Source organism: Hippoglossus hippoglossus, chromosome 19, assembly GCF_009819705.1.
Source record: "Hippoglossus hippoglossus isolate fHipHip1 chromosome 19, fHipHip1.pri, whole genome shotgun sequence".
NCBI classification, from domain to species: domain Eukaryota; kingdom Metazoa; phylum Chordata; class Actinopteri; order Pleuronectiformes; family Pleuronectidae; genus Hippoglossus; species Hippoglossus hippoglossus.
This window is the reverse complement of record NC_047169.1, coordinates 11,013,690-11,036,368: the sequence shown is the minus strand read 5'-3', so window position 1 is coordinate 11,036,368 and position 22,679 is coordinate 11,013,690. Positions and strand designations below refer to the sequence as shown.

At 42.7% G+C, this 22,679-nt stretch overlaps 4 protein-coding genes across 14 annotated transcripts; 2 read left to right on the top strand and 2 right to left on the bottom strand.

Moving 5' to 3' along the window:
- The first annotated feature begins 435 nt into the window (after positions 1 to 435).
- LOC117752591 (probable crossover junction endonuclease EME2) lies at positions 436 to 3,391 on the top strand. Of its 2 annotated transcripts, none has more exons than XM_034570068.1 (8): positions 436 to 976; positions 1,213 to 1,334; positions 1,468 to 1,560; positions 1,682 to 1,806; positions 2,187 to 2,244; positions 2,351 to 2,466; positions 2,592 to 2,781; positions 2,876 to 3,391. In XM_034570068.1, exons 1-8 carry the CDS (start codon positions 541 to 543, stop codon positions 3,029 to 3,031), a joined length of 1,296 nt encoding a protein of 431 aa, XP_034425959.1. In that variant the 5' UTR covers positions 436 to 540; the 3' UTR covers positions 3,032 to 3,391. The 2 variants fall into 2 exon arrangements, with proteins under 2 accessions (XP_034425959.1, XP_034425958.1); XM_034570067.1 differs by having other exon boundaries at positions 1,465 to 1,560.
- Positions 3,392 to 3,596: 205 nt separating this feature from the next.
- On the bottom strand, positions 3,597 to 8,829 carry spsb3b (splA/ryanodine receptor domain and SOCS box containing 3b). 9 transcript variants are annotated; one of them, XM_034570057.1, is made up of 8 exons: positions 8,604 to 8,829; positions 6,671 to 6,829; positions 6,467 to 6,490; positions 5,836 to 6,010; positions 5,016 to 5,203; positions 4,773 to 4,875; positions 4,529 to 4,654; positions 3,597 to 4,439 (listed from the first exon to the last, which is right to left on the bottom strand). In XM_034570057.1, exons 1-8 carry the CDS (start codon positions 8,727 to 8,729, stop codon positions 3,889 to 3,891), a joined length of 1,452 nt encoding a protein of 483 aa, XP_034425948.1. In that variant the 5' UTR covers positions 8,730 to 8,829; the 3' UTR covers positions 3,597 to 3,888. The 9 variants fall into 9 exon arrangements, with proteins under 9 accessions (XP_034425948.1, XP_034425952.1, XP_034425951.1 ...); XM_034570061.1 differs by having other exon boundaries at positions 6,671 to 6,806; positions 8,604 to 8,715; XM_034570060.1 differs by having other exon boundaries at positions 6,671 to 6,839; positions 8,604 to 8,677.
- Positions 8,830 to 9,527: 698 nt separating this feature from the next.
- On the top strand, positions 9,528 to 12,981 carry nubp2 (nucleotide binding protein 2 (MinD homolog, E. coli)). 2 transcript variants are annotated; one of them, XM_034570069.1, is made up of 7 exons: positions 9,528 to 9,683; positions 10,107 to 10,225; positions 10,670 to 10,868; positions 11,135 to 11,289; positions 11,572 to 11,682; positions 12,091 to 12,160; positions 12,702 to 12,981. In XM_034570069.1, the coding sequence occupies exons 1-7, from the start codon at positions 9,668 to 9,670 to the stop codon at positions 12,836 to 12,838; spliced, it is 807 nt and encodes a 268-aa protein (XP_034425960.1). In that variant the 5' UTR covers positions 9,528 to 9,667; the 3' UTR covers positions 12,839 to 12,981. The 2 variants fall into 2 exon arrangements, with proteins under 2 accessions (XP_034425960.1, XP_034425961.1); XM_034570070.1 differs by having other exon boundaries at positions 9,536 to 9,683; positions 10,110 to 10,225.
- A 193-nt stretch (positions 12,982 to 13,174) lies between these two features.
- On the bottom strand, positions 13,175 to 22,284 carry atp6v0cb (ATPase H+ transporting V0 subunit cb). Its single transcript, XM_034570071.1, has 3 exons — positions 22,012 to 22,284; positions 15,825 to 16,008; positions 13,175 to 14,710 (listed from the first exon to the last, which is right to left on the bottom strand). The coding sequence occupies exons 1-3, from the start codon at positions 22,082 to 22,084 to the stop codon at positions 14,506 to 14,508; spliced, it is 462 nt and encodes a 153-aa protein (XP_034425962.1). The 5' UTR covers positions 22,085 to 22,284; the 3' UTR covers positions 13,175 to 14,505.
- Positions 22,285 to 22,679: the final 395 nt, after the last annotated feature.

Sequence of the window (22,679 nt, the reverse complement as noted above, 5' to 3'; positions counted from 1 at the left end):
CAAATATATACTATATATATACACACACATTATTTTACTTTACATACAGTCTATTGAGAGTTCACTTTACTTTACACACAGTCTGGGGAGGATTCATCTTACTTTATAAACAGTCTATGAAGAGTTTATTTTTCTTTACATACAATAACATTTGTTAGGAAACCAGGGCCTGTCTGTTCCTATATCATCTCCCAAAACTGACTTTTACTGAACAGCTTTTTACTTAATTCTATTAGCTTGCTTTTAACTGACGTATGTTTAAGTGATGGTTTATCATATTATTATTATTAGTAGTATTGTAGCAGTAGTAGGAGTATCACTATTATATCACTTGTTGCCTTTAATGTTTAGTTTTCTAGTTTTTATTTTGTCCTCTTATTAAACCACTTTGTAACGACTGTTAAAAGGTTTGTATAAATACATGCTGCGCGTTTCGGAAAGCGTGTCCCTCGGCGGACACCATCGAACACACCGGCGATGTAAACAAAGCAGTTATACATCGCGTTTAAACACCCTCTGGTCACGTGTTAATGCTTTGACATGTCTGTTTTGCGCAGAGCGGACGCTTGGGAAATATCTGAATCCGAAGAGGAAACCGACATTGAGACAAAATCACAGTTAAACCAAGATGAGATCAGTCAAACCACAACAACCAGCTCTCACTGCAGTTCAGACCTCAAACGCAAAACCTCACCAGCAACGAGAAGCGGCTCAGACCGAACCTCTGCTTCGCTGCCACATCATGGCTCCGACACACCGGGTCCGGCGAGGAAACGCCGCAGCAGGGAGGAGGTGGAGGCGGACAGAGAGAGAGCCAGGGAGAGGAGGGAGGCGAGGGAGAGCCAGAGAGCAACCAGAGCCCAGGAGAAGGACGAGAGGAGGCAGGAGCAGCAGCGGAGGACGGAGGCTGCGGAGAACCTGAGGAGTCTGAGGCCGGAGAACTGTCTCAAGAGTCTCACTGTCTGCATAGATCCAGGTAGAGTCTCACTGTCTGCATAGATCCATATAGAGTCTGCATAGATCCAGGTAGAATCTGCACAGATCCAGGTAGAGTCCAACTCTCTGCATAGATCCAGGTACAGTCTGCATAGATCCAGGTATGCATAGATCCACACAGAGTCTGCATAGATCCACATAGAGTCTGCATAGATCCTACTTTGAGAATAACTTAAATGGTGCACATACCTCTATAAGTCAGTGTGTTCTTTCCAGCTCTCCTGCAGCATGATGGCTCAGACCTCCTGCTGGACACCCTGGCTGCCTATGAGTGGAGGTTCAGCCTTGAGAGCCAGCAACTTCCTAACAGCATCACATGGACCAGAGACGCACCTCAGGCGAGCACCTGATCATTTTCTCAACAGACATTTGGATTAAATGGGATTTGTTTGGTTTGATGTATTTCTACAAACATATTCTTATTTATTTCCAGTTTCTTCAGTGTGATCATTACAGTTTTGTCTTCAGCAGGGCGGAGGCAGCTTGGGTTTGCTGGAGGAGGATCAAACGGTGTTGTTGCTGGGTCTGACTGACTTCCTGGACATGGTGATCTCTGTGAAGAAAGTGAGCAGCTGTTCCCGTCACATTACAGCCCATACCAAAGGACTTTATTGATTTGACCTTATTGTTGCATGTTTTTAATGGTGCTCATGCTCCTTGGTCTCTGCTTCTGTTGCCCCTGCAGATGCTCAACAGTGAAGGGGAAGAAACAGGGGTGGGGTCTTTTCTCAGTCCTCTTTTGGAGCGTCTCAACCGTGATGCCAAGAAGGTGGTCACTCTCTTAGTGACAGACTCTCAGCAAGATTACAGGTCAGTGTGTCTGTGACTGTGGCCTGTAATGGACAGACGGACATATGCGTAATTACTTGTGTGCTTCCTTATCACCTTCAATAAGAAGTGTAATGTTTTCACCCCTGTCCATGTTTTTTAACAGATTTCCAAAATACTTGTTGGAAGGATGGGACATGGGCCAAGAAAGAACCCATGTTCACTTTCTTTAACATTGCGATATAGGGCAGTATTTACGATCATAGATATATATAAGGGACTGATATTTATGATTTGGTGCAGCTCCAAAAGAAAAATCTGAATGTAGTGGATTTAAAGGTGGTGCTTTTTTGTCAGCCACTGTTCTGTTGTAGCATTCATTTAAACACTCTGACCTGCCCTATTGTTTTACTGACCAACAGGACAGATGCTTGTGGTGTGCCGTCTGGCCTGGGAATAGAGAGCATGGACGTTGAGGAGGTCTGTTCACTTTAAATCTGGTTTCAACTGTGAAACACTCTCCCTTCGTGTGAGGATGCTTGCTGTCTACAGAAGATGAGAGATTTCTTTCTATGCATCTTTCCAGGTTCTCGTTTACCTACAGCTCTGCAAGAATATCTCAGCGGTCTTCCTGGATGGCTGGCAGGAGGTCACTAACCATGTGTGTGCCGTCACCAAGGCCTTATCTAAACGCCCTTACAAGTATGCACCTGATGGAGTTGATGTCACATTAACAGAACGTGATCTACTCTAAATCCCTATTTGGCCTGTTAGTTCAAATCTAATGTTCTCTTTTGCTGATCAGATATCATTCATTGTCCTGACAGACTCCTGACAGAGCGAACAGAGCTGCCCTTCTGCGTGGATGGATCGTGGGCCAGCGGAGTTCGGGTAGAGAGGGACGGCTCGGGTCTGATTCAGGTCTGGAGCAAACAGATCCAGCAGCTGAACAGAGTTAGCCCTGGTGTGGCCTCCACTGTGACAGCAGCCTATCCGTCTCCTCAGCTGCTGCTGCAGGTAGACCCGAGTGCACCTCAGTGTGATCCTGTAAGAATGAATACACACAACATTTACTTTGCCTCAACATGTTTCACATGTTGTTGTTTTTCAGGCGTACCAGAGCTTGGGGTCAGAGGAGGAGAGGAAGGGGCTGCTGGCTGGTCTCATAGTAAAAAGTGGAGGTAAAGATAGACGAGTTGGACCAGAGGTGTCCGCCAGAGTGTACAGATGTTTCACAGCTCAGAACCCCCAGCTGGTCCTGGACTAATTTGTCCACTTGAGAATGACATGGATGGATATCAGCGAGGATCTAATCAAATCTGGTTTCTAATGACACTTTCTCCCCACGTAGCTGCTAGTATGTAAATGTTGATGTTTACAACCTAAAAACATGGCTTAAAAATCATGTTCTCCTCCAGTAAAATACTATTTATACTTCTGCAGATTCAAGAAATAGATGTTAAGGTTATATATTTTGTAAATTAAAGAATTATATGATGTGTATTAATTTAATACAGTATTCTGATAAATTATGTGTAAATGCAAGCTGTGCTGTTAGAGTGACCCCTGTAAACTGCATATTATTTTACTGTGTACAAATCAGTGAATTAAAATGAGTTGCACACAATTTCTCTTTTTCCATTTATTTTATAGAATTGCCTGAGTAAGAAAGTTCATAAACAAAGCATAAACTGTAAAAACACAGTAGCAAATTATCTTGTAAGCAATAACACAACCACTGTTGACATTCAAGCCAAGTGCTGGTTACAGAGTACAAGCACAAAAAAAGTAATTTTCATGGTATCAAAAAGCAACTCCGCTCCCCCTGGAGTCCCAGAATCCCCAGATAGAAATTTGCTAAAATGAAAATGAATGACCCCAATGTCACTCTAAAATGTCAACTTGACTTAAAGTCTCAATCTCTTTTCCCCTTTCATGGACAAAGTTATTTAAGTGGTATAAAATTGCTAGTTATAAAAGAGAAGCAACAATTCGCTCACGTCAACTCAAATATTGGCTAAAAGACAAGATCGCTCTTTTCTTCATGATCTATGTCAGGAGACATTGATGGCAATGGTAGAATAGCTGTGTGCCAAACAATTGGAAGTACATTTTGACCTCAACTCATGTCCAGCGGCATCGTTTGCATTGGTAATCCTCAGGCTCTGAACAGCAGCTATCATAGTCACTGCTGGGAGGAGTTGGAGGGCAGTGGCAAGTGCAGGGTTGAGTTTGAGGGGACGTCTGACAGGGGCACTGGTATGAGACTGCTTCAGGGAACGGACTGGTGCAGGGGCTCCGGGAGGTGCAGGCACTCAGGGGCGATACCGGGCTCGGGCTGGGGCTGGGGCTGGGGCTGGGGCTCAAAGGCAGGCTCGTCTCATCATGGAATTCCTCAGGCAAGTTCCTGTGCTGCTCCGATGCCTCAGGGCTGCTGCTGAGGGTGAAGACCCAGCCCAGTTGTACGTGGAGGAGCGTGCGCAGACCTGGGGGCAGCTCCAGCGCACTGAGTATGTCTGGGCAACAGGGCAACATTTGGTGGAGCCGGGCGCAACAAAGGTACTGCAGGGAGGTGGGTGTATGACAGGCACGGATCACCTTCATACTGCTCTTAGCTGCTGTGGAGCATACCATCGGGTAAAACTTATTGTTTGGGAGCCTTGTGGTAGTAACACCTGTTGTAGCAGAAGAGATGACAGAATGAAAGCGAGAGTAAAAAGCTGTTTTCTCACAGGTGCTGCTTTAATTATTGGGAAACACGTACCTATGCAGTGCCGATTCTTGTAGAAGGTCAGGGTACCATGCCAGGTGTCAAGGTGCACTCCAATGATGGAGCCGTGCCCAAATTGAGAGGAGAAGTTCACTTTGTCCCCTTTGTGCTGGAGGAGACCTGGGAACAGATACAGATAGAAAATTGACTTTCACTTTCCTCAATGTTTGATTATTTAGGTCCACCACCTCCACAGACTTCTCTGATAACTCAAGGTGTCTAACTCTGACTCTCTAACCTGTGTAGGAGAGCCCCCAGCTGTCTTCATCATGGCCCAGCAGGCTGCCAAAGTTGTACTTGAACTTCTCCAGGTTTACCTCTTTTGTTCCAATTCCCACCATCTACACCAATCAAACCACAGAAAGCAAAACCTCAAAGGACAACAACAGGAGTTCTAGCTCACCAGTAGGTTATATGATTGCAGTGATACTCAGCATTCTGCTAATTTGTCATCAGTATGATTAAAAGGACTGCTCCGCACCATATCGGTTCCATAGACCGGAGAGGTCATCTTGACCTCCCAGAAGTGTTGGCCGTCTGTCAGCTCCTTGGTGCCGCGGATGGCAGCTGTGCCACAGCTGTAGTCGGAATGGAAGCTCACTTTCCTGTTGTCACCGCTGAGGAGGGCTCCGGAGGACTTGAAGTGCTCGTCCCATACCCAGTCAAAACCTAAAAGCACACCAGACATGCATGCTGCTGTCATGAAACTTTCATGTCTCCCTATTTCAAACTGTCAAATGAATCCACTAGTTTGTGACCAAATTACTTCAAATATTCCATTTAGCATTATCTGCTAACATGCTAACATGCTAAACTTAGACGGTAAACATTATACCCTTTAAGTAGTAAGCATGGCTATAGACACTTTGTCTGGTGATCCTGTTTGAAACTCTGATATCTTCGTTATGTTTTAAGTTACTAAACACATTACCAGAATCTGTGGAATTTACTTTTAGTCCAGCATGGTATCAAGAATCAGTCCACAGTGTCAGCAGCTAACACACCAGGGGGGCAGATAGGCCTTGGGACAATCAACAAAGTCTTTTCCTAGGTAATAAAATCAGCTAAATTTATCTATTGAGCAACAAAATGTTTTTACTGTCAGTGTCTTTTTTACCGTGTGTTCTAATTTCTGTGATCTGATTTACTAAAAGCCAAATATAATATATATAAAAATGAACTTTCATATTAATGAAAAGGTCATATTCTTATACTAGTCTGTGCAGCCTCAGTACCAGGCTACACCACATAAACCAACAAGTTTATGTGGTGTATTTCAGTATTTCTAAGATTTCGCTCACTCTGATCCTCCTCCCCACAGAGGCAGTCACTGAATCCCTGGCTTAGCTCTTCCTGTGGCTGACACTGGCAGAAAGAGTCCCCTATCGACGCCGCTGTGCTGGGTAAGGCCACCACGTCAGAGACAGCCTGGGAACTCACAGCAACGTAATCCACTTTAGCCTCCATGACGCTGATCTGGTGGACACAAACAGTACAAACAGCTTCACGTAAGTCCAGGGACGTGGTCATGGTCCAGAAATGTTGGTTCGGTCGAATGAAAAGGAAAAAAGCTTTTGGATTATATTTACTGTTTTATCAATTTCACTGGCAGGTGCAATTTTGTAAAAAAAAAAGAAAGACAGATTGCTAAATCAGGACAGGGAAATTATAATCTTGTTGTATTGCACACTAATCCCAAGAGCCAAATGAGAGCCAGCACCCATATGCCATGTTTCAAACCCTGTCTACTAAAACCTGTTCGTGCTTCCTATTGGTGAGAGAAGTCATGTGAACCAATAAGTAAAATTAGACCCTTTCCAAAAATACCATCCTCCCATGAGTGATGTGACCATGTCTTACACATGGCCATTTCAGACAGGCCACAGGCCCAGTGGAAAACTACTGGTACTCAGGTAGAAAACGTATCTTTACACAGCCGCGGCTCCTCTTTGATTTCTGAAAGGAAAAGTAAGTTTCTTATCCACTAACAGTCAACGAGTACTACTTGTGTCTCATTCTCCAGTTATTTGCATTTCTATCTGAATTTCCCACATTTCACACCACCTTCTTTTAAATTCCCACTTCTCTCTTCATGCTTTCATCTTTTGTTCTACCCTTACACCCTCACTGTCTCACCTCCGTCGTAATCTGGTCTTCCCACTCCTCTCTGTCCATCATCTGGATCTTTGCCATGGCATCTGTCTCTTGCCGTATTTCGCTCCTGGCCCACGGCCGAGCCCGGCCGTTTCTGCCTCTTCTCAGCATGGCAGCTCTGTGGACGGCGACCCACAAACCCTGTGACCAGCTGGTAGGTATCGGTACAGATTAATTTGTGACAGATACTTATTCATATTCAATCACACATTTTCCCAAACTAGCAGCCTATATTCAAGGAGGAGAGACACAAATAACTTTCTGTTTCAGACGGGGGGGGAATTCTCATTGCTCTGAACTGAATATGGGTTGAACTGCAAAATGACCTCACTAACAAATTTAAAACTTCTGAAACCAGTGAGTATAAAATCAATTTGCATGATTTAATTTTCAAAGATGAGGTGTGACTGATGACATTTGGGTGCAGTGTGTTTTCTCCCCAAAAAATGACAGTGCTTGTTTTTCTTACTTTCTTTACATCCTCACTGTGATTCCCAAGTGACTTACAAACTTGTTGGACAACTAAAACAAGAGTTACAAATCAGTCAATAGGAACCTGCAAAATATCATTTCGAGGGAAATGTCTCCTTCAGACTGATCTTTGTGTGGTAGCTCACCTATTTCTATCCGTCCCATATGTCACAGTTGGCAGCAGGTAGTGTTTCCACGCACTTGTTTAACCTTTAAACCCAACCCTCTGCTCTGCCACACTGGTAGCATGGTCGGCCGCATACACACAAGACACAGATAATGTCGTCGAACCTAGTGACTGCTATGTATATCGAGTAGAAGTCATAGATTTGAATACTGTCCTAATATTGACTGTGACACTGGACGATAGAATTATATGGCAGTTTACTCACCTGTTATGTTCGGTTTTGGTAATGGTGGAAGTGGATCAAAAATCATGTGACAATAATTAAAAGATTTTGGAGAAGTTTAAGTCTTGTTAAGTCGGTTCCATCAGGACAAACAACAGAAAGTGACACGCTGCATGTCCTTCATGAAGACTTCTCTAATAAACACTAAGCAATCAGTGAGGCTGGTGCATTCCACTGAAAAGAACACGATTTGTCAGGTAATGTAAACACAAGCATTAGTCTTAGTTGACTGTTGTCACACTTTCCTCTTGGCCTCATTGACCTGGAAAGAGAGACAAACACAGGCCGAGTATGTTTGCTTTTTAAAACGCATGTCTGTGTTGAACTCTTTCCCACCCGTCAGTAATCATTACAATCAATAACCTTGGATTGGTTTTGATTTTCTGAAAAGTAAGAAAATAATTTTTAAAATCCACATGTAGCAGTAAAACATTTATTCTATGTAGAGAAAAAAGGTTTTATTATACTCGATACTAAGTGCATTAGATTTATTCTATAGTATAATAACCATTAGTTGCCACAGGAAGAGTTTTTGTTTTCCCAACGCCCCTTGACATAACATCACGTCTCTAATGTCAATGCCGAGCGCAGCAGCTGGTGACTGCTTTTCAAGCAGGTGCAGGGGATACATGCCAAAAATTTAGATTAGTTAGTCTGGAGGTAGTCTCACTTTAATTGGTCTTTACCCTACATACTGTTAATGCATCATCTGGACAAATTAGTCAGGTCAAATTACAGTACCTCTATCAGCCAGTGTGCGAGCGTGACAGTGATCTGGATGGGTTCTGTTTAAGATGCTGAAATTATTGAGAATGATTCTGGTGCGAACCATTGGCTGTGTCCTGCAACAGAATCTCATCTTCTATTCACTACACAAAACAGTACAATCTGCAATCTGCTCTACATAGTATCATACATACATAGATAGTATCTCTCAAATATCTCAGCCAAAGACCTTAATATGCAGCTTCTTTCATCTGAAATCCATTCATCTACAGTGCAGCAGGGATTTTTCTTTTTCCGTATGGTCTTACCTTACAGCAGTCTTCCTGTACACTGTCTTGCAGTGGCTCATTTGAAAGTCGGTGTGCCACTATAACTATAACTGACTGTGTGACAGTTTGCACACTGTCCCACTTCTCCGAGCGAGACGTAAACATTACCTCTCCACGCCCTCGTCTCCTGCTTATTGGATAGGGCCTGTGAGGAGGAGGGTTTTATGGTAATGTACTTAGTTACCTTCACCTAACTGGGGTAACAATCTAATCTGAATTTTGGCCTTTGTGAAAATCATGTGCTGTGTTCTGTGGTAATAACACAGGGGAGGGACGTGCTCTAAAATTGTCACAATATACTTGGTATTTGGTTATATTTACCATTCACTATACCTAAAATACTAATGTATAATTCAAACATGTAAAGTGTCTTGATTTCCAGTATATTTGGGAGAATAATATATCTATACATATACCTATATCTATATCCATATCTTTGTCTATATATATATATATATATATATATATATACCTTTACTTGTATATATCTACGAATACATCTATATCTAAATATCAACATTGTCATCTACATCTATATCTATATAAACATCTTTATTTATATCTATATAGATACATCTATATCTATATAAATATCAACAACTTAATTTCTATCTATACAAACACATCTGTATCTACATCTATATAAATATGCATCTATATCTACATAAATATCAATATTGAATCTTGAATCTATATAAATATCAATATGTTTATTTATATCTCAATTTCTATATATCTATGTCTATTTGACTTTAGCTCACGCTTCCAGATTCTTTGTTGTGCTTTGTTAGACGTGTTTATTATCACATATGATTATCACCCACAAGTGAACCAGCCATTCTAATGCTGATTGTGATATTTTGTGGGGTGATTGAACGCACCATATTGTGCCTCGGCAGCCTATTGGTGGCGCTGCGCGAGAGGCGGGACGTAGATGCAAGCGGTGCAACGCAATTGGAGAAGCAGATGAGCACCCTATGACGTCACCAGGAAGCGGCTCAATCCGGTGCTGCGTGTGCATGTTGTAGCCCCAAGTCTAAAACATGGAACAAAACAATGGTAGGTGGAAACCACAGCTCTACAGAGATTTCAAGATGCTTGAGTCTGACGTGTAGCTTGTTATTTTTTTACATCAGCTGTGTGTGTTAAATGCTAAAAGATGGCAGCTAACAGAACCCGCTGCGTGTAGGGTAACAGCTTGTATAACTTATTAGCAGAAGCTAACTGGAAATAAGCTCAAGTTGTACATGTTAAACTTTGTCAGCTACTAAAACGCCTCTGAGATAAATAGCTAATGTAATAAGAGGCTGTTACATCGTGACCTCTGACCCACTTACCGTGTTGAACCCGTGAACTCAGCTGACGAAACGTGACCCGGGTCCCGACCTGCTTCTGATAACATCCACTGTTCAGATCGCCATTTGCAGATGAGAAAGAACCCAGATGTGTTTGGTGCACTCATCATGTTTCTCTGTTCCGCAGCGGACGGGAATCTGGCCCAGGTTCGACACGTCGTGTTGGTCCTGTCCGGGAAGGGAGGTGTGGGAAAGAGCACCATCACCACAGAGTTGGCCCTGGCTCTCAGACATGCAGGCAAGAAGGTGTGTAACACGCAGAGAGGCTTGGAAATATGCTACAGCGGATTATAAAGCATGTACCTTAAGTATTGTGTATTAAAGTCCATTATTATTTCCCACTCAAGGGATAGTTCACTGAAAAATGAAAATTCACTCATTATCTACTCACCACTAGGCCCATGGAGGGGTGGGTGAAGCGTTTGAAGAAGTGGTCACCATTTACTTCAATTGCTTTGGAAACCCCAAAAGTTTTTTATTGACTACAACACTTCACCCACCCCTCCGTCGGTATAGTGACTAGAGAATGAGTCCATTTTCATTTTTAGGGTGAACTATCCCTTTAAGCAGCTGCAGTCCCTGTCATTCTGCTAGGAGTGTTTTTACAGTTTTGTATAATTCTGCACACTATTCCTGACTTGTGTTCATACAAACCACCATCATCATCATCATCATCATCATCATCATCAGGTCGGCATCCTGGACGTGGACCTCTGTGGGCCCAGTATCCCCCGCATGCTGGGCGTGGGCCGGCCTGATGTGCACCAGTGTGACTCAGGCTGGGTGCCGGTCTACACCGATGCCCAGAAGAGCCTCGCCCTCATGTCCATCGGCTTCCTCCTGGATGACCCGGATGAAGCAGTGGTGTGGAGGGGGCCCAAGAAAACAGGTGTGATATCCTACTGTTGTTAATAGAGCGACCGACCTATCAAGTGGCTGAGGAAATACACCGATATAAGACTTTTACTTATTGGTAGTTGTGTCTTATGTTTGCAGATTTGCAGCTTTTTTTGTTTTAGGATATTTACACGATTAACTTTTTACTCTTGGAAGACTTTCACAATATTTGTGTGCTGTGCTGCCTGCCTTGTACTTAAAGTTGATCTACTCCTCTTCGGCTCAATAGTTAATATCTCTGAACTTCCTGTCCTGCAGCTTTGATTGCCCAGTTCGTGTCAGACGTGGCGTGGGGGGAGCTGGACGTGCTGCTGGTGGACACGCCGCCTGGGACGTCTGACGAGCATTTGGCCGTACTGGAGAACCTTAAGAAACACCGAGTGGATGGAGCCATTTTGGTCACAACACCGCAGGTACGCACAAATTGACCCGAGCAGAGAGAACCTCAACTATTTACTGACAGTTCATTGTCATGTTTAAATGCTGATTCCTGTTATTGCTGCCAAAATCCAGCTTCTAACAAATGTGCATTACATGAACACCCCCTCTCAGAACCATTCAGTCAAAACAGCTGAGCATCACCACATATTACCTGTGTTTATAACTAGTTTATAACTAGTTTATAATGATCCAGACTCCCTCAGATGCCTGACAGTGAGTGTAAATTGCTGTTGCTGGTCTTGTGTTTGCTTCAGGCTGTATCGACAGGGGACGTGAGGAGAGAGATCACCTTCTGTAAGAAGACGGGCGTACGAATCCTGGGCATCGTAGAGAACATGAGTGGCTTTGTTTGTCCCCACTGCTCCGTAAGTATACTTTCATACCACTGATTGGGCAGTTTAGACATGAAATACTAATATCTGTGGTCACGGTCACATGTGTTTCCAAAGCCGTCTTCAGACATAAACTCTGGAAGATTTGGGGGGAAAATGTTTTGCCTTTCACACTAATAACGCAGGAGATTGTTCGGGGCAGATACATTCTCACGTGGGCTCATTTTCTGGCCATTTCACCAGGGCGCTGGCAGGACATTTTTCAGAAAACGTCCAGAGCAACTGACTCAGACATTTGCGTTTGTCTGAAAGAAGCTCAAGTATATGACAATGATTACAAATCCACTGCCTTTTATGTCCGTTTTAAATATGTAATTTATTATATTAAATTTTCTTGTTAAGGTTTGTGCATCAAGTTTAATTACTATTCTCTCTTTTCAGGAATGCAGCAATATTTTCTCAAAGGGTGGGGGTGAAGAATTGGCCAAACTGACAGGATCAGTCTTCCTGGGTAAGAACAGTAAGATAGAATTACATGTAATATCAGCTTGCGGCCACAGGGTGTCACAACATACACCGAATGTGCATCACTCCTCTGCCACCATTCATCACTGCTGTGCTGCCAAAATGGTCGATGTTGATTTCAGTGCAGCAGCAGCAGGTTTGAAAGAGGAATACAAACTCAAAGACACGCATTAATCAATAATTCTCAGTCAAAGCAATAGATTTTTTTTAACGGTTTCCCTCAATGGTTATCCGCTTTGTGTGGAGATCAATCTCTGGAGTAATGATGCGGCTAATTCAGCTCAGCCTGTGGCGGTGAGACTGCATCTGCTGCATAGCTTTAGCCAGCAAAGGAAACTGCACCATGTCCCTGTGGTCCTTCAGACGGTGTTAGATGTTCCCTATTGATCATTAATTATGGCATCATGTAACGATGCTGCTAATCATTTCTCAGTGACGTATCAGATGTGATATTTAGAAACTGCTGCGGTGGCGTTATTTGGATAATACATAAGCTCAGTAATCAACACTCGTCTTCTCCATTTCAGGTGCGGTGCCCTTGGATCCTCTGCTCAGCAGCAGCATAGAGGAAGGCAAAGATTTCACACAGTCATTCCCCGACAGCGCCACCTTCAGTGCCATCAGCAGCATCACACAGACTCTGCTCGACAGTCTCCAAGCTTGAGACACGATGTTTAAATATCTGGATTGCGCCCACGTGTCAGTACATAGGCTCTGTAATTTGTATAATGTAATGCCGAGTTGTGTTATGTTATTTTTCTATGTTCGTTCTTCCTGTACAGTTAAATAAAAAAAAGTCTACCTGCCCGTGTGCAGTTCTCATTCAGTGCTGCATTAACCAGCTGTCACAGGAGATTACTATAGTACAAAAGCGATTTTAAGGAAGTACTTTAGTAATAAATGTCCTAAATAAACCCCCCTCATGCTGCTGGTACAGTACTTAAATGTGTCAGTGAGATGTGCAGTACTAGGAACTATATTTTTGGAAGCCAGTCGAATCTAAGTTGGAATCTTCTTTAATTCGATTGTGAAAACATTCACATCCGACACATCAGGATAACTTCAATACCAGTGGTAATACAGGGTTGGAGATTGGTGCTTCAGGAAAACGCAGCAGCTCCATTCTCAGAAAACTCACTCCAGATCAGATCTGACCAGACGTTACGTCAATTCAGGCCAAACTCATTAATCTCACCAATATCTGCTGCTACATTTGATACCATCAAGTCGTCTTGCATCATTTTACACACATACATGTGATTTTTTGTTCTAGCAGGAACTAGATGTGAAAGTAGCTTCTTGATCTGGAATAAATCTTCTGAAAGTAGCCTGCTCGTCAGCGTCGTATCCAACAGCAACAGAACACTGAAACCCATGCAGGACTTTGAATGGCTGGAATGTGGAAGAGATGGAAGTACAGCCACAGATGAGTGGGCGGGGGGGTGAAGAAGATGGAGAGAAGATGGATTTTTTTGGGAAATTACACTTGTGAGACCCAACATGGGACGCACACACCTTTAATGCAAACAGCAGTACTACAGGAAAAACACTGAAGTTTGAGAACGTTTGCGTAATGATTAGAATACAGCTACACATAAAACTCCCACTCCACCAGCAACATACTAAAGGCAATCTTAATTATTAAACCAAGAATTACATCCAGAGGAATTCCAACCACTTATCACAATTAACCCACAGTGCATTAAATCTATCTATATAGATATTCATTTGTCTGTATATATATATATATATATATATGTATATATATATATGTATAATATCCTGGGGATTAAAGACTTTTGCTGCATTAAACAGTTCAACGAACAATTTCTTATATAAATAAAATCAGTGGAAAAAAAAAATCTTAAGTCCATACACATTTCTCTTTACAAATAGATCCTCAAGATTAATGCAGAAATTGTGACAACTCCCAAGTCGATATGGGGGGAGGAGAAAAAGCTGTGTGGCCCTTTGGTCAGCTCTCTAAGACCTGGAGGCCGAGCTGCCTCAGTCGGCCTCGTGGCCTGAAATAAGTGGAGGGAAAAAAGGAATCTTCTTCATCAATTTGTTTTTGAAACACACACACACACACACGCACACACAAGACAGACAAATCACTACATTGCGCATTTACAAGTTGACTATCAAATTGGGACGACTGTACATGTTGTTGAGACAAGACCATATTTACGGAGCCGTGTATTCATTTTCCCCCACTTTCACTTCTTTCATCTTGTGTGGCAGAAATTTTTTACAATTATTTTGCCTCATTTTACTCTTTCTCCAGCAGCAACATAAAGGACAGATCTTTTAGTGGAGATGTTTGGGTGTTTATTTCGTGGAGAGAATGAGGGCAACGATGAGCCCGTAGAGACCCAAGACCTCTGCAAAAATCAAGATGAGGATCATGCCCACAAAAAGCCTTGGCTGCTGAGCTGTGCCTCTAACGCCTGCGTCGCCCACGATGCCGATTGCGAAGCCTGCCGCCAGCCCACTGAGGCCCACGCTCAACCCAGCTCCCAGATGAAGGAAACTCCTGGAGACACACAGAGAGCAAGTAAAATGGATTAACAATTTGAACAACAGGGACAGTTTTAACTCAACATGTGAAAGTCAGAGCTCATTCATTATTTGTCGCCTCGCTCATGTGGTCAAAGCGGCTCAGTTGATCACACCTCTTTGCCATAAAACCTTTTGTCAAAAAGTGTTCTGACTGCATTTGAAGTATTAACATGGGAAGTGCACATAGCCTGTATACAAGGATGGACGACATGATTGTTTCCCAGAAGCCAAAGCGCCTCCATTGCCACCAGGTGACAGGCTGCAGTATAGGTTATACACCTGGCCCTCCTCGATGTTAATGAATGGGACATGGACCGAACAAAAAAGTCAAAGTACACATGAAGTAACATTTCTCAAAGATGTTTCTGTCACTGTTGGTTCTTATCACACTGATGTTTGTTCAAGTGTTCATTTTCTGTTAGGTTTGGTTTTTATTAGTTATGTGACACTATAATAACAGTGAAATGTCATGATTGACAGCTGAGACTGGTTTAACATGTGTATCGAGTGCCGGGCTACCACAGCTCCGTCCTCCAATCTCTACTGGGTAGACTGTCTCAAAATGTACAAGATGGTGGCATCTGTATCTGGGCTATTTTGACTTCATGTCTGGATAGTGGGAAGAAGTGGAGACGTGTCGTCCATCTTTATATACTTTATGGAAGTGCACTTTACTCAGGTTGTTAAACTGCAGACCAGTGTTGACGTGAGAATGTCGTGACCACGTGCATTGGTGTGACCAGAGTGAAATTGCAGTCGTTGACTTGTTTAACCACTCTGGCTGTGTTCATTGTGATGAACAACTATGTAATTCAGGACATCAGTGTGGTTGTAACATGTTTAAGAGTTTATGATTAATGGAGCTACATCAAAGCTATGGCAACACAGAGCATGCTTGCAAGTGTTGATATTAAATGACAACAACACCACTTGTGACTTATAGAAATCTGGAAAAGTGCCACATCACCACTGCTTTAGAACTCTAATTTGATTCTGAATGCAAAACTTGTCTGTAGTATGTGTTGACAATTCAAATAAAATGTAGAAAACACAAAAGAATCAAACTTGAACCTATTAATTCAACTCACTTGTAGAGGGTGACCTTCTCTGAGATGTTGTTGGCAATCAGCACTGCTACTACCAGGCCGTAGATGGCTATGATACCCGCCATGACCACAGGGATGATGGACTTCATGATGAGCTCCGGCCTCATCACGGACATGGCGGCAATTCCCGTACCGCTCTTAGCTGTGCCATAGGCTGCTCCCAAGGCTGGTGGGGAAGAGAGACAGAACGCAACTTCAGTTAATCATGAGGCCAAAAAACAAGGCAGAAGTGAAATAAGGAATGAAGCAACAACAGAAATGAACCGTTTCTGTTCCCTCTAAAAACCTGACATGGCTTAACTTGGGGAATTTTGCTTGTGTTTGGAAATACCAGGTCATGTTCTCTTCGACTGAAAGAGACAATGCAACCTCATCTCATTAAACTGCATAAGCTAATTTAATTTTACAATTCACCTGCTGCAAAGCTGCGGATGACTCTGAATGAAAAAGCCCATTAGGCCTCAGCACACCAAGGACTGCTGACGTCACAAGAGAAGCAGGATACACATCTCCAGAGTCAGATCTAGTACGGGAGAGGTACCAGGGAAGGGCTAGCAGAACACAATCATGCAACATCTGCTGTGCTCTATATCCGGTTCGCACTGGTCTCATGAGTAACACTGCAATGTGACAGGAAAGGAGGGGAGCAAAAAGCTTTGTCAGCATGTTCGCTTTGTTGGCCTGTGATGCAGAGGAGAAAATCTAGTGCCTCCTACGTCACACACACGCACAAGGAGGAGAGTGAAAGAGAAAATCAATAATCCCTCTGCTCCATTATTAGAAACTATATATGAACAAATGTAGAGCAGCCGCCATCAATCAAGAACTGGTTGTAATTCTGCACAGCAACAAAAACATTTGAACAGCTTCCAGGTAATGAGAATCTTGAGCAACGCCCAACAATGACTGTCAGAGCAAGGCAGTGTGTCATGAATCAGACAGTTAAACTAGATATCCCCCTGCCAGAGGGACGTGTGTGCTTGTGTGTTTGAATGTGAACGTGTTTATTTCATCACCCAAAAGATAAAGGGAAAGCTTGGAGATTACACTGACCACAGCATCTAATATATTGGTCCGCACATGTCTATTAAATGGGTCATCATTTTGGCAGTACTTCCACTATGAAGCACATGCGGTATATTCCCAGAGAGTCGGGAGACGTTTCCCCCGTTTTCAGTTTGGTAGATGCTGCGTTGATGCTAAATATAGCCTCCGTCCTCTGCAGGTCCTCCATCGCACTGGCAAAACATTTCATGTCTAGCTGTTACTATGTCACTTGTGAATCGCCGTTAAAGTGGCTGCGTACAACAACCACTAAATCATACATAATAGGATCCAATCATGTAAAGCAATAAGCAAAAAAACGGCATAACTGTTTGATTCTAACATGTAGGTTTCTTGGCTTTTTATAACCAACAAACAAAGATTAAGTCTGAAATGTCTCTTGAGATATCATCTTGGAAGATTTGTCCACACAGCCTGAGGTACCCTGCCCTGTGTATCTTTATTTCTTGGGAGAATGTGTTGAGCAAGCCTGACACCGTTCCGGTTAATTCCAAGTCCAGCTGACAGGCCTCGTCGATGTAAAGGCAAAATATACGATAATGCGGGTCATTCTTCAAATGTGGGCATGGTGGTCGGCCATGTCCCAAACTACATATCAATTTATCACTCAACTGATGTAATCAGTTGAAGATTAAATATCTCCTGCCCATCTACAGAGATGTGTCTGAATATTAAAGATGTTCCGATACTGCCAAAAAAGCCAGGTCGGGCATCGGCGAGTGTGCAAATCTATGTAACAATTCAATACATCATTTTGAAAGTATTTGTTTCACCCAGATAAAACTGAAATTTTCTTTTATCGGAAATCACTTCTTCACCAGTCCAAAACAGCAGATGTGCTGTACTGCCGCTGGCAAGTTCTGTGTAGCAACAATGATTTCCAGTAGTGTCGTTCAGCAGAATTAGCTCCAATGTCTGCATATTTCATTCTGGAGAGTTGTAAGTAAAGCGGTGATGTGTACTGTATGCAAGACTTCAGTTTTGAGGGGTGTTGTGTATTCTTATATTTATTTGTGTTTTTCAGTTGTGACTGCAAAACTATACAATAAAATAAGTTCTAAAGTATTCATTCTCTGTATATGCATTTTTCACAGAATCTAGCCTGAGTGAAGCCAAACAACCATGATAGCAACAACCATCACTCCCATTAATTGCATACAGCTGTTAAAATATGCTATATAAGTTGTCATTTTTTTCTGGAAGGGAAAATTGGAACATCTCTACTGAATATAAGCCCTGACAATCACACCAGAAAGATTGTCATTTTTAAAAACTTTTCTTTTACTAAATTCCAACATCTTTGCTCAAGGAAACTAAATTGTCAAAACCAAAATTATATGGTACATCGCATCAAGCAAACTGACATCGGCACGAGGAAGCATTAAAATAAACCTTTGCAATTCAATATAAAAACTGGCCAAGATCCAAAAAACACACCTCATTAAGCAACAATTCTTTAGAACAATATTCTAGCAACATCCAAGGTTTCCACTAAACAGCTGTTTTAGTCATTCAGCCATCCAGTCTTAATAAATTACCTACAGAAAAGTTATCCTCGGACTCCATTCTTCCTGTGTAATCTTGGCCTCACTGATGTGTGTCAGGTGAGGACTGACAGAGACTCTTACGCCGACATTCTGTCCTGACGATTAAAGGTTTGATGTTGTGGCAGGGCGGCATCTGCAGTAGTGTGGAGGCACAACCTCTGGGTTTTAATCCTAATCCCTCAGCTTAGGTAAAGAGTTTTTTACCCCCCTTTTCTTTGTCCCTTCCCAGCAGAATATTTGATGTATGGGATGCCCTTGTGACGCCATGTGATGTCAGAGCAGGCGGTGCCTCTAGCTTGGGAGGGGTCTGCGCGCAAAATTCCCAAGCAACAGAAAGGCGACTGGTCGGCTGTGGGTAGTGTGCGAATGAGGAAGCACTGGTTTTAAGGAACAAATGAAAAAAATAAGGAAACTCTCATAGATAAAAAACATTTCCAATCTTACAAAATAGCAAGCTAGTTGTATGTGTAAAACATGAGGCTGGATACAGGAATTAGGAGACACACCGACAAATCTATTGCATCCGAGTCTCAGGGATGTCGAACATATACGCTGCCGTCACCGAGTAAAACTCTTCAAGCAACTGAAAGCATTATAAAAATAACTGCCCCAAAAAATTACTTCATTGGGGACAAATGTCCAGTATCGTATTAATCTGCAATGTCTGGAAAAGCACACACAGATTTATCAGGTCATTTATCCAGGATATATGGCTCCTATGTACTTTAACTGTTCCTGGCAGAGAAGGGTAATAGACGAACTCTAGCACAGCTATCATGGAAGTGTTGATGGGTTATAACACCTTGTGAGTGTCACCTGCTCTGAACCAGGGATCACTACAAGGCAGCCCACACAACAGTCACCAGACGGGTAAAACAATGCTGCATCACCCGACACCAGAGGATCACAGCAACTTACAGTCTGCTCCAGAAATCAGACACATTTCTTTAAATTACCCTTCTCTCATTATCAGGATAAGGAATGTTAAGTGTGTCATTGATTGACTGACAGCAGTAATCTCTAAATCGCTGTCATACTCCCTCAGCTTGTGTCAGGCTGACGTTACAGGAGCACAAGCTACAACTGCGTGTCAGTGACTCCACAACACACTGTAACATCGATCCTAACAAGCTGAAGCCTGAATCATCAAGTGTCCCCATCCATCCCACCACTACCACCACATCCCTTCTTTGTGCCAGCATGATCCCTTCCTTACTAGCTAATTCCCCAGCTGTCACTCCTTCACCACCGCAGACCAGTACTACTATTGACCTCAGGGGACGCCGCCACCGTCATGCTGCCCTTGCCCATCGCTAGACAGTAAAACAGAGCTGACAAGAACAGGGCTGGCTTTGGCATCCAGCTGCCGGGTACTGTTGGATAACATAAAATCGTAGAGTTTTATAATTAAAGATTTTTATATTGTGAACTGTGATACCTTATTTTGATGAATTAAGACTGATTTCTCAAAATGTTCCCACAAAAACATAAATGCAACGCTTTTCTTTCTGCTCCCATTTTAAATGAGTTGAAATATAAAAAAAATCTATGACTTTTTCTAGGCACTAAACGGGCCAATTCATCAATTCTATTCACAAATTTGTTTAAATTTGTGAGCTTGTCTTTGACAATATAATCCATATAAAAATGCTCATAACAGTGTTGTACAAGTGTGGTTTTGTGCTTGTCATAAAAAAAGAAAACTAAAAAGATTGTTAAATGTCACAATGCCACAGATGTTCTAAGCCACGAGGAGCATGCAGTTGGCATGCTGAGTGCAAAAATGCCAAAAAGAGCAGTTTGAATTTCTGAATGTCCATCATTCAACCATTCAGCAATCTAAGGACTTTCCAAGAGTCTGGCGGCGCTATGAATCATCTGCACTCATGTGATGCACTTCAGAACGCTAATGGTGGACATACCAGATACTGAGTTGTGAACTTGTCTTTGTTGCAGATGAAAACTGAATGAGATTTGCTCATTGGTTGTACTGTAAATTTCAAATCAACAATGTGATTTCTAATACTTACAAATAAAATGTAAAAGACATTGCATATTGCGTTTAGAAGTGTAATTGAAATCGTCATCTTGAAATATTCTCATTGGCATATAGCACAATTTTATTTACGATAAAATGTGTTAAAACATTGCCGATACTCGTGTGCATCTATGAATTTGTGATCAAGTTCAAGAAAAGGTGGGGACAGGATCCAAGATCACATTATGTCATGAAATAGCTCTTTGTAAACACAGTATATTTCAAGGTCTTATAGTGTTGCAATTCAGTGGACATGTCCCTCGATGAAAACCTAAGTATAATTCTCCACCAGGAATGAGCCAGTTCTGCCAAAAGGCCTCGAGATACAGTGGGTCAAACTGTAAAACTGTCTGTTAGTAGCTTATTGATTTCCCATTGTAGCGGCATTCATCCCACCAGTGAACCCAGTCAGATGGAGGCTTTTCCTGGGTTGCAGTGCACACATGGCACATGATGTGAGGCCTACCTCGAAATAAAGGAAGACTAGGAATAAAACTAGGAAACAGATCCATAAAACCAGTATGGCTTATTATGAAAGAAGCCAGTCTCAAAGTGCAAGTTTTTTGCCACATCCCATTTACTATTTATGAACACTGATAACAGTGATGTTAAATCCTTTATCGTCCGTAAAATGAGCCACAAATTGATCACTTTGGCGTTTTTATTAATAATACTCCAGACCAGTAGCAAGAAGGCAATTCCAAGTCAGAAGTCTCATCATGTGATAGTCATGTGACCTTGTGTCATTCCTTGGAACAATAAGGAAGTTGACTAGCTGATCCTAGTTTTCAGTTTTCATTTAGGTTGTATAAAGATGGTTAATAGTTTCTACATTAAAACTACATTACATACATAATATCGCATGAAAGCCAAAGGATTTTTTATGTTGACCCCATTAACCCTGCATGCAGAAGTGTGGTTGGTATTTTGCAGAAAATGTGGGAATTCAGCCCAACTCATCTGCTAAGTGCATCAAGCTAACACGCAGCTAGCTGTGAGGGGATAAAAGGGGCATTTCGGCCGCGTGAAGCTTTCAGATACCGCGGTAATCACAACATGACAGAACAATCCCATCATTTCGACTGAGTCACTGTTTTATCAGTTCCGTTCAGACACAGCACTGAGCCTGTGGACAAGGGATTTACGCTACAGTCGAAGCTAACTAATGTAGTCGTCATCAGCTAGCTAGCTAGCCTGGAGTGGTTTTCACTGCCTGGCAGTGAGGTAGAAAGACTGACACCCATTATCGAACTAATATTAAATAAACACTGGCAAATAACAAGTGAACCACAAGCCGCTAGCATCGCAGGCTAGGTCTGAATAAATGACAGCTCGAGATCAGCATCGCGACGTTAACCTTAGCAGAGCTAGCGGGTGGCGTCCAGCTCCAATGGAGGCACCGTGGGTGACAAACCGAGGCTCGAGCAGCGGTGAGGATGAGCAGAGGGTTTGCACACAGCGACATTTTGTGTTTAACACACGGCTCCGACATGAGAGGTGGTCGTGTTGTGATAATTACCGCTGAACACCATGGCTGCAGAGGCACCCATCACTGCGAAGAACGGAGAGTATTCGGGGGATTCGGTCGCCATTCTTCCTCGCTCGGTATAAAAAAAATGTATAAACTAAATGTACAAAAGATTAACTGTTGATGGCGGGTCCGAGGAGAATCGCACTTGGCGTAAAAAGGTGTCGAAGGCCACAGTCTTGAGTTGCGGAGGGAAACCGTCTGACGCCGCCTTACAGTGTAAACGAGCGAGTCACGACTCTTCCGATAAATACCCGGCGCAGCGGCACAAAATGGCGAAGCGGAAAAAGTCACCTGACCGGCCGTGCGGTGGAAACCTATCATCGGCTGTGTGTGTGTGTGGGGAGGAGACAGCACGACAGGGCTCGTTGATTATAACTACGCGCACATCGCACTTATAAAACTATAGGCGTGCACAAGGGGAGTTTTTTTTAATTTTTGTGTTCATATTTCCTCTTTTTTAGTTTTTGAAGGTCACCCCTATCAGACATCCAGTTGGTATGCTCCGCTGCAGGCTCTCCCTTTGACACTGAGGCATTCACCCTTCAGAGGCAGGGGGATCAGAGGATGGGGATAAATAAGACAAATGCAAAGAGAGAAAATGTGTTTGTCTTCATTTATCAGAAAATCAAGACACGGGATTCTTTCAAATGTGGAAA